Raw genomic sequence first — 19,070 nt, 5'->3', positions numbered from 1 at the left:
CACTTGAAAATATGTTTAACCTTTTAGACTATGAGTAATAAACTAAATATTTTAAACAGCAGAAAATGGGTACCAATAACATACAAAAACAATTTTGAATATCGAATGTAATAAAGCCCACGAAATTAAAAAGTTCCTGTTATTTTTTATCATACTTCATACTGCTACAGTAGATAGTTTTAATATATTGGTAACAGTCTCACACCACTACAGACATTTGATTCCACCAAGGTTCAAACAAAGTCTTTAGACTGAAAAACTGTCCTACTTATTCATTCATATTTCAAATACCCTACCAGTCAAACAACTAACTGGCGGAAATTATTCCACTATTTACTGTAATTATTATTGTAATTCCACACAGGATACTCATATCCCTTGGCTCCACTGTATTCGGTAAAATAGTCTACATCTCAATATATACTCTGCAAATCATTACGGAATTTGTGGCAGAGAGTATTTCCCACAGTACCACAAGTTAAGGCTTCTTCCCATAACATTTGTAAAAGGAGTGCAGGATGAACAAGTGCTCTGAATACCTAACTGAATTTCATATTCAAGGTTTCTACGGGAGAGGTAACTAGGGAGCTGTGGAATATTCCTAGAGTCTTCATTTAACAATGACTGCTACAACTTTGCAAGCATGTTTTCGTTGGATAGTTGACATCTACCATCAATCGTCTGCAGCTCCAGTTTTTCAGCACTTCTGTGACACTTGAGAAATGTCCTGTTCACTATCCTTACCGCCCCCCCCCCCCCCCAAAGTGGTATTCCGCTGTCCACTGAACCTACACAATATACTCGCCCATCCTTACACAACCACTGCTCCTAATCTCTTACCTCATGGCTCACACGCCTGTAATAGTCCTAGGTGCAAGACCTGTCCCATACATCCTCCCACCACCACCTACTCCCGTCCATTTACTAACATCACCTCTCCTATCAAAGGCAGGGCTACCTGTGAAACCACTCATGTGGTCTACAAGCCACTGTGCTGCATTCTGTGTAGGCATGACAACCAACAAGCTGTCTGCCTGCAGGAATGGTCACTGACAAACTGTGGCCAAGAAATAAGTGGACCACCCTGTTGCTGAACACACTGTCAAACATGATATCCTTCATTTCAATGACTGCTTCAGAGCCTGTGCCATATGGATCCTTCCCACCAAAACCAGCTTTTCTGAACTGCACAGGTGGGAACTTTCCCTGCAGTACATCCTACATTCCTATAACCTCCCGGCCTCAACCTTCGTTAGTCACTGTCCTCACCCATCCAGCCCCTTCCCTGTTCCCATTCGAGCACTACACAGCCATCATTCCACCACCACATCCTGTCTTTTTATTTCTCTCCTTTTCTGCTACTTCCCCCCCCCCACCCCCCACCTCTCCCCTTCCCCCATCCCTCCGTCTAACCTGCAGCACTTCACTGTTTGCCACCCTCACCACACTATCCCTCCCCCTCCCCACCCTAGCCTCCTCCTTACCCCCACCCAGTCACCACTCCCATCATGTACTGGTGCCGTTGCTCCCAGTGTAGTTTCAGTTGCCTGAGACTACAATCGTGTGTGAGAGTTGCGTTTGCATTTGCGTGTGCGTGTGTGTGTGTGTGTATGTGTGTGTGTGTGTGTGTGTGGTGTTGACGAAGTCCTTAATGGCCAAGAGAATCTTTTTGTTGTACCTACCTGTGACTCAGCATCTCTGCTATATAATGAGTAGCAACTGGCCTTCTCATAATATTGTTACATTCCATCCTGGATTTTCCATTGTTTGATTTTTATAAACATACTAAATTCTCTGATTGTCCTACTTGGTACGTGTCCCACACACAAGGAATTTTCTAGGACTGGTAGTGAAAATGTTTTGCAAGCAACCTCCTTTTCAAACTAATTGAAATTTTGCAGTTACCTACCAATTAACCAAAGCCTGCTGCATGCTTTACCTATAACTGATCCTACTGTGACACTTCTTTTCATATTCGTACGAATTGACTGATTCCAGTAGTGAGTCATCGATATTTTATTCATAGGACACTACTTTTTTTATTTTGTGAAGTGCACAATTTTACACTCTGAATGCTTAAGGCAAGTTGCCAATATCTGCACCACTTGCAAATCTTTTCAACGTCTGACAGAATATTTGTGCTACTTTTTTCAGATATTACTTCTTCATAGATAACTGTATCATCTGCAAAAAGTCTGACTTTGCTCTTAATATTTACTGCTAGGTCATTAAGAAACAACATGGACAGGAAGCGTCTCAACACACTACCTTTAGCACATCTGAAATTACTTCTGCATCTGCGGCTTATAGTATCAAAACCAGCTAAGACACAAAATTTACAAAAATAGAAATATATCACTATCAGCTGAAATAACAATATGCTTCAAAAATCCGCCCTGCCTTTCTATTACAGAGCACTTGTTGTGCAACAGACTGAGCTAAGTCTTGCAGGCAGTGAATTCATATCCTGCCATGGCAAGGAATGAACAATAACCTTCATGTCTCAGCATTTTTATTTGGAATCTTGTGATGTTAAATTACACAAAAATTGAAAATCCAAGATGGTATAATGACAGTATTATAAAAAGGAAGTTGCTACTCACCATGTAGTGGAGATGCTGTCGCAGATAGGCACAAGAAAAAGACTGTCAAGCAAAGCTTTCAGTCAAACAGGCTTTCATCAGAACACACATACAAATGCAACACACACACGAACATAGTCTCTCGCTGTAAGGCCAGACTCACAACAATGTGACAATAGCTGTAGGCTAAATAATTCCTTATATTGTATATTCTTTGATGTCATAATGCTTCACTTGTACTTTGCCAATACCAACCTTTTGCATTAATTTCCATATGTACGGCTTTCTTACTGTAATTGGTGTGAAACAAATCCTATTTCTTGTGTGCTTTCATTTTGTCATTATTGTGTAGTGTAATGTTATGGTTCATGTGAAATGCCTGATATTGTAGTCTAAATGAGAGCAAATTGAAGACTTAAACAACAATATTACTCAGTAAGTGTAAACAGTGTCTATCATAATAATGATTATAACAACATACATCTTTATTTGCAAATAATTTTCTGTGCGTTATGTTCAATATCAAACTGAACTACAAACAAAACTCTATTTTGTTTTCTCCTCAGTTTTCTAATGTTCTTTTCAATATGTTGTTACGAAATGTAGAAATGCATTTTTTACTGCTACAAAGAAAAGTAGTTAAAATGTCACTTTATTTTCATATAACTGTTTTGTCACACGATTTTGGAATTTAAGAAGAGTACAGGTTTTTAAAAAAGCAGGAAAAGTATATAAAATTGCAACAAAAATGACCACGTCAAAACTTAAATTAAAAAGGTTTTGTCACAAATCACATTTCACAAAACAACAGAACTAAAATATCAAAGCATTAAGAATGCAACTATGAAAGAAAAATGTTTGTGACCATCACTGTTTGACCTCTAGAGGTTTTCCATCCACACTGGAAAATACACCTTCAGTGACTTGGGCAGTTTTGGTACCAGATGCCTCATCAGCCGATGTTTTGTATCACATCTGCTATTTTTCTTGTAGGCAGACATGACCATTTCTTTCTCACAGCTACTGGGCATAATTTTTGTACAGGGGACCTTGAGAAATTAACCATGCAAATTCCACACAGAATACAATAGGGATTCTATCGGCACTAGGTCTTGTTCTCTTTTGGCGATTCTGCCTGTTTCTCGACAGCACTGGTACTAACATTCATATCACTCATCTTTGCAACATGTGAGATATAAACAGAGGCAGTACTTCTGTATCCTCCTTTGTAAAATAAAAGTTGAAAATTACATCCAGCATTTCTGTTTGTGCTCTGATACCCTCAATTTCAGTTCCTGTCTCTTACAAGACTATCTGGACACTGACTTCGTGCCTTTGACAAGCTCCATGTATGACCAAGTCTGGTGAAATTTCAGAGTGGTATAAAAGGGCCATGTTATGCTCATGAATCTTTATCAAGTTACCACAAGAGACAATTATTTAAGACACAATGTTGGATGCAGACGGAATGAGAACAACTTCCAGTTTGCAAAGAAAAAGTCTTGGGGGCATAGTAATATGTATCAAGTAAAAGGGCAGATTCACGATCTAAGTTCCTCACTTTGTTCAGGGGCTATATGAATAACACTCATGAAAGAGCACAATATTACAAAATTCAAATATTCATAATATTGTCATTATTCCATCCTGGATATTCTATTGCTTGATTTTAATCGTCAAACAGCAATTTTGTCCTCTGATATCCTCTTCTAGTTTTTTTCAAAATGTGACAAATCCAAAATTCATAGCAACAGTTCCTCTCTGTAAAAAGAGCTCACTATTTCTTGGCTATATTAACATCAAATATTATTAAAAAGGGTACTTACAGGCCCAATCTTCTTCAGTTCACACAAATAGTAAATACTGATTCTGTAATTACGTCTTCCTGTTCTATACTTATCAAGATCTATAACAGGAGCTGGCTCCCATTTATTGTTCATAGGAAATGAAAAGTAACTGGAAAATCTTCCAACATTAATAGTTGCAGACATCAGAACAACCTGGGAAAAGAATTGAGGTATTAAGACTATGTAAAAAATTCAGAAAGACATTTATAAACATCTGGAACTTGTTAATGTGTCATTCATTCCAGTCAGGTAACAAGGTGGTACCTTAACATGTGGAGATGCTGTGCGCAACAGCCTACGGACAACCAACAATGCAAAATCTGTATCTTCATCTCGTTCGTGGACTTCATCTAATATGACATGAGTAAAGTTACTCATATGTTTAGTGCCAATCAATTTTTGAAGCAGTACACCTGTTGTACAGTACAGAATAAGAGTATCACTCGAAGTTTCTGCTTTCAGACCAACCTAGTGAAAAGATGGAAGAAAATAAAATTCCGTAATTACAAGGAAAAATTAAAGATCACTTCCATGATGATTATCAGTAATGACACCTATCACAAGTCAACATTTAACAATTTTGAGAGTTTAAAATTATTGTTATCGCCTCTCTTACCTGGAAACCAACAACAGAACCTAGTTCCCAATTACGTTCTTGGCAAACTCGTCTTGCAACTGTTATTGCTGCAATCCTTCTTGGTTGAGTCACAATAATTCTGCAGGGCTTATTTTTCTCACGACAAGAATCTAAAATAAACTGAGGCACTTGTGTTGTCTTCCCACACCCAGTAGATCCTTGAATTATAGTGACCTGGTTTGTCTCAATAACAGAAACAATCTGAAAAAATGTGAATACAGGTCATAGTAACTTCCTACTGGAGTATGGAGATTATTACTGTTCTTAACATTGGCAGTGTCACATATAAAGCTATAGCTACTTTGCAAAAGATTAGCAAAGATATTAGCAGCCTCCTTCATAGCGAAATCATTCCAGGATTCATATAATAAGACTTTGGGAAATGTCTAAAAATATAAAGCATTGATTCGATGGAACTGAACACTGTTCATCACAAACAAGATCAGTATCTCAAACCTTGCATAATGAGCATTATCTGAAACTTCAGTGAATGTTTTGACAATTATAAGCATAGCATATTCAACAACGGTCCATGCAAAGGAATACCATGCACCTGATATTAGAAAATGATTACACGCAGTTGCTGTTATGTGGGTTAGCATGCAATGCATGAGGTGATAAATACTGCCCAGTACGAAAGAAACAAAACAGAGAAACAATTACTACATTCAAATAGAAAAAATAGGCCTATAACTAGACACCATATTACAAAAGTGTATCAAATACGAAAAAGAATTCCAAATTGAGAAATAGTTCACTTATGGCTGGTTCAAGCTAGCCTGTTAAGGAGAGCTATGCACTTCTAAGAGTTTCAGTGTGAATTTGAAGCTCAAATGAAATTTATAAGGTCCATAACACAAGTCATGCAATTGTCCACAAAAATTGGGCAAGTCCTCAGGCGGTCTCAAGATTACCTCTGTATCACAAAATAATATGCTGCTAACAAGTTTGTTTGCATGGCCATCTTCTGCAGCAAGCAAAGGTGGTTTTTATTTACAAAAGAAATATTAATATGCAGCTGAACAATTATAACAACATTTCACACTCAGATTGTAACTCTGATAATATTATAAGTCCAGGTTGGAATATTTACAGTGTAAGGAAAAGGATCAACTACTACTCGCTGTAAAAAAAGACACACTGAGTCACAGACAGGCACAACAAAAAACTGCAATACATTTGAGCTTTGAACTAAAAGGCTTTCTTTTAAAGTAGAAAATACATACACACTAACACAAGCACATGATCAAAGTCTCTGGCCACTGAGTCCGACCTCAGTGGCCAGAAGCAGTGGGCAGAGTGATTTTTGTGTGTGTGTGTGTGTGTGTGTGTGTGTGTGTGTGTGTGTGTGTGTTTCCGATTTTAGAAGAAGGTCCTTTGGCCAAAAGCTCAAATGTATAGAAGTCTTTTTTTTGTGTCTCAACATCTCTATATGGTAAGTAGCACTGTATCCTTTTCATAATACTGTCGCTATTCCATCCAGATTTTTCATTTTTTGACTCTGTACGAGACAGCAACGGACTTGAACAAGCAGCTGAACAGGATGGACAATGCCTTGAAAAGTGGTTGTGACATGGGGGTAATGGAATACAGTCAAATGAAATCAGATGATGCTGACGGAATTACAATAGGAAATGAGACACTAAAAGTAGTAGATGGGCAGCAAACTAACTGGTGATGGCTGAAGTAGGGAGGATATAAAATGCAGATTAGCAATAACAAGAAAAGTGTTCCAGAAAAAGAGAAATTTGTTAATTTCGAATATTAAGTGTTAGGAAAGCTTTTCTGAAGGTATTTGTTTAGAGTGTAGCTTTGTACAGAAGTGAAACATTAACAATTAACAGGTCAGACAAGAAGAAATTTTTAAAATGTGGTACTGCAGAAAAATGCTGAAGATGATTAGATTATATTACTGATGAGGAGATACTGAAGTGAACTGGAGGAAAAAAATTATGCCAAAATCTGAATAAAGTGGGAACAGTTGACAGGACATCTCCTGAGTCATCAACACTACTTACCATACGGTGGAGATGCTTAGTCGCAGGTAGGCATAACAAAAAGACTGTCACACAATAAGCTACGGGCCAACAAGGCCGATGTCAAAAATAAACACAAAACAGACAGACAAACACGCAAACATGCGCATGCATGTACGCAAATGCAACTTACAGTTAAATGACCACAATCTCTGGCACTTGAAGCCAGACTTGGTCAACAATGCCTTATTGGCTAAAAGCTTATTGTGTGACAGTCTTTTTATTGTGCCTATCTGCAACTCAACTCAGCATCCCAATTTGATAACAGATGGAAGTGGCGAAAGGGGAGGGATAGCAGAGGCTAGCCCAGGCTTAGCTACAGTAACGAGTAGGTTCAAATGGATGTAGGTAGCATTCACTGTACAGAGATGAAGAGGCTTTCACAGGATACAGTAGTGTGGAGAGCTGTATCAAACCAGTCTTCAAACTGAAAACCACAACAACAAACATCCATAAGCCACATCACAAACACTACCAATCAGAAGTCTAAGAAGATGGCTTCACTGTTGGCAGTATGTTATCTCCAACACCCAGTCAGTCACTTTCCCATTAGCAATTGATCCTACACAATAGCAAAGACATGACAAGTAGGTGGGCAGCACATTGTGCCACTGCACAAGTTTTTCAGCTGAAAACCTGCTCATCGTGGCCTGAAACACACTTAATGGGCTGGGCAGATGGATTTTGGTAGGTCTAATATGTCTTACCTGCTCCAATGTCTTGACGGCTGGATGTACCCAGCCTCTTGAGATAACTACGAGGTTCAGAGCTTTTGTTAATTAAGCTTCAACACACCTTTCCACTCTCTGCCATGCTCTTGAGACACTCCTTGCCAACATTAATGTCTAATGATATTTCCTAAAATTTACTGACAAGCAATAAAACAATCTCTGTACCCTAAAACAGACAATGATTTCCACTTAATCCTGAACCAATACAATTGTACATCAAGAACAAATGGGGTGATTCTGGTCTGCATTAGAACAGTGGAAAACAGTTGCAGGAAGGGGCCTGTACATCCTTACTCTGTTGCTTTAGGAAGAAAAGGCATGACATTGCAGGAAACTTCAGTATTCATCTTGCGTGATTTGAGGAAACTACTGAACACTTATATATGGATTGATGGACTTTAATCCAGTGCCTTAATGTGTCATCTCAGTCGGTGCTAAGCTGGAAAGTTGGTGCACTCTTTCTGTACTAAAATCTCCTTTGGTCTCATTTCATTGGTGTTTCTTTTCTCTGAATGAACTTCCTTTCATGCATATGGCAGGTTCTAACTGACTTGGGTTGTGGAAGACATATTTGGCTTTTGCTTGTCTCGTAATATTTTCCCCTGCTTCCCCGTGTAGAGAAATAAAAGTTCTAGGAACTTTCACAAAAGTGTTGGAATCTTATCAGAGAATTATTTTTTCCACCTTTGCCATGAAATGGCATTCATTTCATCAAGTGATATACAGAATTGTCCTTTACTTTGTTGCACCTTCTTCTCTCTCATTTCTTCCAAAAAAAAAAGATATTTTTTACACTACAAAAAGGACACGTTACCCATACGTTAATCTTATGAAAAGGATAGATTGGTACTCAGCATATAGAGGATATGTCGAGTCACAGACAGGCATAACAAAATGACTGCTAAAAACGTGAGCTTTTGGCTGAAAGGTCTCCTTCTACAGTAGGCAACACACACACACACACACACACACACACACACACACACACACACACGACCACGGTCTCTGGCCACTAAGGACGGACTGCTAGGAACAATGCCTGATGAGATAAGCAGTTTGCATGGTTGGGATAAGGAGCAGGTTGGGTCAGGGAGGGGGAGGGATAGCAGCATTGGGGTGGGGGACAGTAAAAGTGCTGTCTGTGGGAGCATGCAGGGACATGGTGGGGACAACGTAGGGCAGCTAGGTGCAGTCGGGAGGTTAGATAGCGGGTGGAGGAGAGAAGTGGAGGAGGGGATAAAAGACAGTGGGTGCACTGGTCTTAGCCCCACAGAAACATCAGTCATTTATAAAGGCCTTACTGTTTGCCCCACTCCCTAATTCAGTAATGGTGGACTTAGACCTTCTCTCCTACTCCTCATCCCTACAGTGAAAATACTTTTTCACCACTAACCCTACCTATCAGACTCCACCCAGCACCAATGTTAAATCCTGCCTGACTCAGTTCACTCGTCCAACCAAACGACACCCACCCCCACAGCCTCCAAATCACCTTCTGTTAATATTTCAGAATTTCTTAACCTTAAATCTTGCATCATCATCATTACCCAAATCCCTCATCATGGAAGCTAACCTTACATCCACAAAAAGAACTGCACTCCACCACCTAAAACTTGATCCCGACCTTATAATTCTACCTGCTGACAAAGGCTCCACCACCGTGGTTTTGAACCAGACTGATTACCAGGCAGAAGGACTCTGCCAGCTGTTGGATTCATCCACCTACAAGCCCTGCCAAAGTGAACCCACTCCAGAAATCCAACAGGATCTCAGATCTCTCCTCAAATCCTTAGGCCAATCCCATAAACCTCCTCCCCCCTCTCTCTCTCTCTCTCTCTCTCTCTCTCTCTCTCTCTCTCTCTCTCTCTCTCCCTCCCCTACCCCAACCACTCCCCGCACTCCCACCTTGTACACGCTTCCTGAAGTCTGTAAAATCAACCACACAGGATGCACAATTGTGGCCAGTTACTGTGCCCTCACTGAGTGCGAGAACCTTTGCTCTCCTAGACCAGCACCTTCAGTGTATTACCCATAACCTATCTCCGTATATAAAAGACACCAATCATTCCCTCCCCCAACTCTCCACTGTTCCTCTTCCTTTATCACACTGCAGCCTGCAAATCACTATTGATGCCACTACTGAACCTACCTTTCCCAATGCCTGACTGATTCCATACCTACAACCTCCTTCATGGGCACCACGAACAACTAAATCCTCACCATAGTTACTTCACCTTTGAAGGCATCACCTACAAACAAATTTGTAGTATGGCAATGGGAACCTGCAACACACCATCCTATGCCAAACTATTTATGAGCTATCTAGAGGAATCCTTGCTCACCACCCAGAATCCTAAACTCCTCACCTGGTGCAGATTCACTGATGATATCTTCATGCTCTGGACTGAGTGTGAGGACACCCTATCCCCATCCCTCCAGAACATCCACACCTCCTTCCACATTTGCTTATCTCATCCTCCTCAACCCCACAAGCCACCTTTCTCATGTTGACCTCCACCTCAAAGATGGCTACTTCGGTACCTTCATCAGAGCCTAGCCACTTGTGGATGTAGTATCTGTAGAGACAAGCAGACCCTCTCCAAATATACCAAGGGCCTCATGACACCTTCACAGACCAAAATAACCCTCCCTCACTTATACTGAAACAGATCTCCCGTGCCTTATCTTTCCAGTCACCCACCACCTCCTAGAGCCCCACTGTCCAGCCACAAATGAGAACTCCCCTCATTACTCGGCATCACCCAGAACTGGAGCAACTAAATGACACTTTTCGTCACGGTTTTGACTAACTCTCGTTGTGGCCTGAAATAAGGAATATTCTGCACACTGTAATTTCCAACCATCCTACAATAATATTTTGCCACCCACTGAATTTCTGAAATATCCTCATCCATCTCTAATCCTTCCCTGTAGATGCAAGACCTGTCCCATATGTCCTCCCACCACTACCCACTCCATTCCAGTCACAAGCACCACCTATCCCATCAAAGACAGGGCTATACCTGAAAGGAGTAAAGTGATCTAAAACCAAGCTGCAACCACTGCACTGTATTCTTCATGGGCATGACAACCAACAAGCTGTCCGTCACCATGAATGGCCACCAACAAACTGTGGCCAAGAGACAGCTAGACCACCTGGTTGCTGAGCATGCTGCCCAACACAACGTGCTTCATTTCAATGACTGTTTCAAAAGCTGCCTATCTGGATCCTTCCTACAAACACTAGAATCAAATTGCTTTTCTGAATTTCAATATATCATTCCCATAACCCCCCCCCCCCCCCCCAGCCTCAACCTTCTTTGTTAGTCCCTGTCCTTCACCCACCTATCCCCTTCCCTACTCCCACTCCAACACTAAATAGCCTTCTATTCCACCAACACACCCACAGTCTTTTTTCCCATTTTTCTACTTTTCTTTTTTTCTGCTCGTCTGCCCCCCCCCCCCTTCACCTGTCCCCACCACATCACTGCATACTCCTACAAGAAATACTTTACCATTCCCCACCCCTCCATGTCATCCCTCTCATCCCAACCCCAGCCTCCTCCTTACCCTTCCCACCGAGATTGCTTCTCTCATCACACGCAGTTGCTTGCAGTCCGGTGTGGTGAGTAGCAGTGAATCCTTTTCCATATTGTTATTTTCCATCCTGGATTTTCCACTATTTGATTTTATCTGTGTGTAAGTTGCTGTAACTAGCAAACATCTCGTTATACAACCAACAATAAGAGCATTAGAGTGGATTCTATTCCTTTCATGTTCTTTCTCTGTTATCTCTCTTGTCTCCTTGGTGAATGAAAACACTGTTACAAAAGAGTAACTGATGAGTGCATGGATAAGTAATATATTTACATACTGCTTTAAACCATCACATAAAAAATTTTTATTGGATCACGTATCACCATTAATTTAACTAAAGTACATCATAAAACACAACAAATGGCAAAATTTTTAAATGAAAATTACAAACCTTCTGCTTATGTTCCAGAATAGGAAGGACATTTTTAGCTTTCTGATCAAAGTCATATTTATCATAAACTTGTGTCAGTTCCTCTTGCATAAGGTCATCAATATTGCCAGTTGAAAAAACACTTGTTAATTCTTCCAACTGAGAAAGATAATTCTCACCTGACTTTACAGGGCCCGCTTGTGCTGCCTGAAAGACAAGTTCTATTTAATTTGCATATATAATCATACTGAAATATTTTTACTAATGAGGAGGGGCATTTGGAAGATGTATTTACTTTTTGTGTACATACAGTTTGTTTCTTGATGTCACGAAAGCCTATAATGGATAAAAATTAATTAACAGGTTTCGAGAGAGACATTTTTTGGATAGTTATCATCATTTTGATAGTAAATTTGGTAGCATGGAACAAGATTTTTTGAACATCGGCCAGTTTATAACAGTAAACTACTAAACCTCAATGCTTGCACAATGTTGAGAATTTGGTGTGTATGGAGGAGCCAGCAGGAGAGAGATAACAAGTGTAAGGGAGGGCAACTGAAAAAGTCCCTATCAGAGATTCCACAACCCCAGGAATGCGTAAGTGGTAGTTTGTTCATGTGCAATGTTTTGAATTAAAAAGTTTGAATTCCTATCACAGCTTTGAAAGTCATAAGTTCTGAAACACATGTCCCAGGTTTGAAAGTGTATAATCAGAGACATGGCAGACCTAGCACTCAAACAGAAGATTTCATTCAGCATATCAGAAAAAGAGTGCTGAAAAATTGTCCCCCCCCCCCCCCAGCTTCCTGTCCCTCTCTCTCCACCCCCTCCATCTGATAACCTCCATCCCAGACCACTGTGTGAACTGCATCCCAGTATTGAGCGTCCAGCCAGCAGCGTGCACACACCTATCCGCATGCACGCGCACATATAAGAGAGAGAGAGAGAGAGAGAGAGAGAGAGAGAGAGAGAGAGAGAGATAGTTACGTGTTCCATTGATCAATCTCATGGTAACCGTTAAGATGTGGAATGTGTCAACTGCATAAGAAATGCACACATGAATGATGGTGTAGTGCCTTAAGAATTTCAGGGAGAATTCTAGAAACACTCGGCATTCCACTGTCTCGAACAATCGATATTTTAAGTACGAGGTGGGACAATGAGAACATTTCTACCGATCCACCTGTTTCTATGTGCAGGTCAGAAGTTTGTTATTAGGAGACTGTAAGAGGGGAGAGTCACTGACGACGACAAGCGTTTGCCGCCAGTGCCACAGAAGACATGAGGAGATCTCAACGAATATTTATGTCGTATTCTTTGATGTGTTAGTGTCTGTGGCGATTGTAAAAAGAGACTACTGAACAGTTGAATATAGTGTGCTATGCACATTCATGTATTGGACTTGAGACTAGAGACTTTCAAATTTTTTCATGTCTTGGCTGCGAACGAAACAAGATGCATGTATGCTATTTGAATATGTATAAATCAGTCCAACATATAAGGGATAAGTTAACTTGCAGAGTTATTACCTGTGAAAGCTGAAAATATAAAGTGATGGAACTGAAAAGTATTATAAAAGTACCAAAATTATTTCAAGGATAGAGAAGTATTTTAATAAATTCCCTTAACCAGCTATAGTCTTCGGAGAAGAAGTTTGTGGGAGGTCGACGTAGCTGATTACCCAGAGAAGAGGATTGGCTACACACAACGTGCAAGTTAACTGAACTGAGACACGTGTGTGCCTTGCAACCCAATACCACACTGTCTCTTGTCGTCTGAAAACGTTAGAATGTGGTGACCTAAGTGACAGGACCCAAAGAAAACGGGGATTTAAAACCAGAAATGGAAAGAAGATATTAGGCGTTGCCATAGCAACCAGTCCTAACAAGTTACGAGAACTGTTTCCAAAAATCGTATTGAGTCCAATAAACAAATGGAAGAAAGTCGCGAGTGCAATACTGTAAAAGATGTGGGAAAGTAATAGCGAAGAAAACTAGAGAGAAGACCTCAACGTTTTGACTAAGAAGATCAGTTATGGGGAGTAAGCAGTCTTCACACGCGTGCATCGGGCAGGCACCAACACAGTAACCAGTCACTGACGCCAACTGCACCAGCTGCTGCTCACCAGTGCTGACTCCGCGTCCACTCACCGATGACGACACTGAAACCAATGTCCGATGCCACCGGCAGCAGTGCTGTCCTCCGGCACTGATTACACATTCACTCACCAACACAGCTAGAACTCTACTCTGGGTGAGCGAAAAACAATAATTTTTTTATAGAAGTTGAGGGGATGAGTGAATAATAAACTTTTAGTGTAGTTATTGTACTCAGTGGTGAAATTTCTTTTAGATGATCACTAGGTCTAAGATCAATAAAATTATGGATCAAGAACAGCAACAAACTTCAGGGCCAGCCATGGCCATGACAGTGAATAGGGACACACCAGACTGGATTGAAATGGCAAACTTAATTAAAAGACTAAGTCTACAGTTAGATTCAGTAAATACTTAACTAAATGCTAGATTCGATGACCAAAGTGCTAAGTTGGATGGCCAGAAGGCCGATTCAGCCACTCTAAGTGAAAAATTAAATGCTCAGAATGAAGCCCTAAGGAGAGTAGTAGGTTTAGTACATTCTAATTTAAAGGCTCAGAGTGACACCTTGAACAGTCAAGCAGCGAATATACTTCTATTAAAGACTGAATTTGATTATTTAAATGATAAGGTACAAAATCTGAAGTTAGATATAAAGAGTGAGCTCACTAGTTCTTTGAATACTTATGCTAAACAACTATTTACTGAATTTAACCAGAGACAGGATGAGCAACTTCAAGATTTAACTAAAAAATTAGAATTTGACGTTGAAGATAAACTTAACAACTTAGAAACAGAACTTGCCGAAAAATTAGGATCATTTCAAAGTGTATGCAATGTTACCTTCGATGTTGCACACCCTGAAGGAGCGTATTGAGAAACAAGATAAGCTAATTTCTTTTGTTCAGTCGCAAATTGCATGTGTCAACACTCAATTTGATACCTCGGAAAGGGATTTTAAAGAGAAACAAGCAACATCAGATACCTCAAATATAAGCAATCTGGAGGAACAAGTAGAAGAGTTAATAGACAGAAAAGTGGCCGAGAGGGTAGCTCCTAACAACATTTCTTCAGATTTAGCTTTGGAACTTAATGAAACAAAGAAAGGCATAGATAGTTTATGGAAAGAATTCCAACTTCTTCAGGATAAGGTATACAAAAAAGTGATTTCTTCTAACGTGGTGTTAACCAGTGAGGCATTAACGGACCTACAATGGGGAGCAAATTCAGGACTACCCAGGCAGTTACCAAAATTTAAACCAGACGGGGATGTACACCCAACTCATTTTCTGAAACTGTTTAACCTAGACTTGCCAAAAAACTGGGAAGACTCTAAAAAGATAGAATTCACAGTAGGGTAACTTTTAGGAGAGGCTTCAGAATGGGGCACTGCGAACATGGAGAATTTTTCATCTTGGGCCGACTTCCAGGAAAAGTATAAGATGAAGTATTGGTCAATGAGTGCCCAAAAAAATTATTATCTGATTTGCGGGATCCAAAGTATTATAACAGTATGTGGGGAACAATGAGAAGGTATTTTGACTGGCACTTATCATGGGAAAAGTACTTAGATAAACCTATGGAGGAAGAAGGCTTAGTTAGGATCTTAATAAGGCAATTACCTATCTATGCTAGGAAAGGTATATTATGTAGTGGGTGGAAGACTGTAGAAGAATAACTATCCTTTGTAGATGCACTTGATGCCCTAAACAAAGACAGGAACGAGAATGTACATCAAAGTGAAAGTCAAAATTTGCTAATAAATAACAATAGCAGTAATAGTAATTATAAGAGACATGACACTAATCTAGCTAGAGTACACCAATGTAGTCAGAATAGTGGTAAAGAAAGCTATCAAAAGAAACATTCACCTTCAAATATAGACCCAGTAATGTCATAGGAAAGAGGTACAGTAGAAGAAGAATGGGTAGTTTTGAGGGATGAGAAGTCTCAAAAATGAGATGACAGGAAGTGCAAAATGGTTAAGCAGGGATGGCAGTTATAAGAGTCGAGGGAAATGAAGGGAAACAGTGGTTGGGAAGTGAGAGAGACAGGGTTGTAGCCTCTCCCCGATGTTATTCAATCTGTATATTGAGCAAGTAGTAAAGGAAACAAAAGAAAAATTCGGAGTAGGTATTAAAATCCATGGAGAAGAAATAAAAACTTTGAGGTTCGCCGATGACATTGTAATTCTGTAAGAGACAGCAAAGGAGTTGGAAGGGCAGCTGAATGGAATGGACAGTGTCTTGAAAGGAGGGTATAAGATGAACATCAACAAAACCAAAACGAGTATAATGGAATGTAGTCGAATTAAGTCAGGTGGTGCTGAGGGAATTAGATTAGGAAATGAGACACTTAAAGTAGTAAAGGAGTTTTGCTATTTGGGGAACAAAATAACTGATGATGGTCGAAGTAGAGAGGATATAAAATGTAGACTGGCAATGGCAAGGAAAGCGTTTCTGAAGAAGAGAAATTTGTTAACATCGAGTATAGATTTAAGTGTCAGGAAGTATTTGTATGGAGTGTAGCCATGTATGGAAGTGAAACATGGACGATAAATAGTTTGGACAAGAAGCGAATAGAAGCTTTCGAAATGTGGTGCTACAGAAGAATGCTGAAGATTAGATGGGTAGATCATATAACTAATGAGAAGGTATTGAATAGAATTGGGGAGAAGAAGAGTTTGTGGCACAACTTGACAAGAAGAAGGGACCGGTTGGTAGGACATGTTCTGAGGCATCAAGGGATCACAAATTTAGCACTGGAGGGCAGCGTGGAGGGTAAAAATCGTAGAGGGAGACCAAGAGATGAATACACTAAGCAGATTCAGAAGGATGTAGGTTGCAGTAAGTACTGGGAGATGAAGAAGGTTGCACAGGCTAGAGTAGCATGGAGAGCTGCATCAAACCAGTCTCAGGACTGAAGGCCACAACAACAACAACAACAGGTGACTTGTGTGGGCAGATGTGGTCCATCTCCCTCCAGTGACCTACCAAGCCCTCGCTCCATCCACGGGATGATGTGTTGCCACTGTTATCCGTGCCAAAGGTGAAACTACTGGCTATTAGGTAAGTGGTCATAATGTTCTGGCTGATCAGTGTAGTAAAGAGCCTGAGAAATACAATGTGGAATATCATTTTCTCTTTAAGCCATCTATGTGGAAAGTCATCTGTAATGTTTAGCCATAAAAACTGAGTTTACCAAATAATTAAATACTGACTTGTAATACAGATTAAAAATGCCAACGAAGTTACAGCTTTGCTTATACTATACTGAAAAGATGCTGTTGTTTAAATATTTGCGAAATATAATATGAAAGCTTATCAAATATAAATCAGGTTTATTTTTAAATTTACAATATAAAAAGTATACATTACTTTTCTATGTAACCTCCTACTTCAGAAATGTGCTTAGCTCAGCATACTGGAATTTTCTTGACGACATAATAAAAGAATGATGTCATGTCACTAGCTAATTGTACACAAAGTCATTCCACATTTGTATCAGCCTGGAATCTTATACATATCAGTGCCTCCTTTAGAGGCCTAAAGACATGAAATTTGTAGGGCAATATGTCTGGAGTGTAAGACAAGTGGTTGATTGGTTCCCCTCTCATTTTCTTCTAATTTCTACGAAATAAAAGAGTTACAGCATGGGGGTGGACATTGTTGTGAAGAACAATGACTTTTCATATTGGTTAGTTGTCATTTACTGTGATAAGTAAGTCTAACCTCTCTAAAAAAGATCATAGTGATACACAGAGTTGATGGTGTTACAGCCCTGGAAGAAATCAATGTGCAATATGCTATACCAGTCAGAAAAGCCTATCACAAGCAGCTTACCAGCTCACAGTCAAGGCTTGGGTTTTATGGGAGTGGCTTCATACTTCCTCTGACAATCTGGCTTGATTTGACTCAGGAATGTAGAGGGTGTATCCAAGTTTTGTCACAGGCAAAAAATCATCCCTTTCATTTGCAGACATTGTTCAGCACATTTCACAAGCCTGCACGCTTTTTCTCTTTTATTTTTCAGTCAAAAGGCACGAGACCCACGTGGAGTATACTTTTTGGTAATCTAGTTCATTTGTAATGACAACTTGACAGCAACCACAACTTAATAGAAAACACAGTTTTGGAAATTGTCAAATATTGGTTGCCTTCAATATAACATTACTGTTCTCACTATAATGCTCATCTGTGGACTACGATCACAGTTCTCATTATTAACCATTTATGGACGCGATATGCTAGGCAAGCACACTACGTCTTTGAAGTCTTTCATCACTGAATGCTGATTTCAGTTAGTACAAAATTTCTGCGAATTTCAAGTTTTCACTAGTAAGACATTTGATGATTCTGTATTGTGCAGTTACACAATGAACCTGTTGTTCAGACATTATGTGCATTACTAAGTATAACCACCCACCATCATCCCACTTAACATTCCCACCCATACGTCATACATATTGTCTCACATGCTTGTCAACAGTGCACACTCAGTACATTGAAGTCTTGTTAATACAGATCACACACTTTAACTTAATCCCTCTATGATCAGTGAAGTTTGTCTGACTCAATGTCGCTCCACAATATTTACACTCGTTTCTAACCTTAGCTACATAAGAGTATGTGAGCCACAGCAATAAGTAGCAACTGTGACTCTAGTGTTGATTTGTGTGTGGTCTCGCGCATACTTATTGTTAACATTATTTACAAAAATGAGCACAGGGGCTGTACGTGGTCCTTCTAAGGACACATTCGTGCATTAAATATTTGTTTCTTTGATAAACTATAAGCTGGCTGCCCTGGGAAGAGAAGGCAGGGCTTGTCCCACCAGACAGTGTGCTACATGTTGATCCGTAGGTTCCACATTCTCCAGTCGTGGGCCAAGTTAAAGTGTGTGATCTGTATTTGACTTATACTCATACAAATATTCAGTCTCTTCACTAAATTATCTACCCCTTTTATTTCCTCTTCTTCCATTTTCTGATATTCTGTGGCATATTCCTTTCCTTTGTGTGTCTTTTTGTACTCTTCAATAACAATATTTTGCCTGAGCTCCTTCAGCTGCACTTGAGTCTGACTACCTTCCACGAGCACAGGTTTGAACTCTTTTGAAAGATCAAAAAAGTCCATTAAATCCATCCTGTGTGTATTTGTCAATCTGAAATATCA

General features: G+C 39.8%; 1 protein-coding gene across 5 annotated transcripts in view; it reads right to left on the bottom strand.

Moving 5' to 3' along the window:
- LOC124619536 (probable ATP-dependent RNA helicase spindle-E) overlaps window positions 1–19,070 on the bottom strand; it is a 265,425-nt gene that overhangs the window by 211,842 nt on the left and 34,513 nt on the right. For all 5 annotated transcript variants that reach the window (XM_047146000.1, XM_047145997.1, XM_047146002.1 and 2 more), the window contains exons 2-6: window positions 18,855–19,059; window positions 11,822–12,007; window positions 5,046–5,267; window positions 4,694–4,897; window positions 4,409–4,582 (exon numbers count right to left, since the gene is read on the bottom strand). In XM_047146000.1, coding sequence (XP_047001956.1) covers window positions 4,409–4,582; window positions 4,694–4,897; window positions 5,046–5,267; window positions 11,822–12,007; window positions 18,855–19,040 — 972 coding nt within the window. In that variant the 5' untranslated portion in view covers window positions 19,041–19,059. The remainder of the gene's footprint in view (window positions 1–4,408; window positions 4,583–4,693; window positions 4,898–5,045; window positions 5,268–11,821; window positions 12,008–18,854; window positions 19,060–19,070) is intronic.

This window comes from Schistocerca americana, chromosome 6 (genome assembly GCF_021461395.2).
Source record: "Schistocerca americana isolate TAMUIC-IGC-003095 chromosome 6, iqSchAmer2.1, whole genome shotgun sequence".
Classification (NCBI taxonomy): domain Eukaryota; kingdom Metazoa; phylum Arthropoda; class Insecta; order Orthoptera; family Acrididae; genus Schistocerca; species Schistocerca americana.
This window is presented reverse-complemented; position numbering and strand designations above follow the sequence as displayed.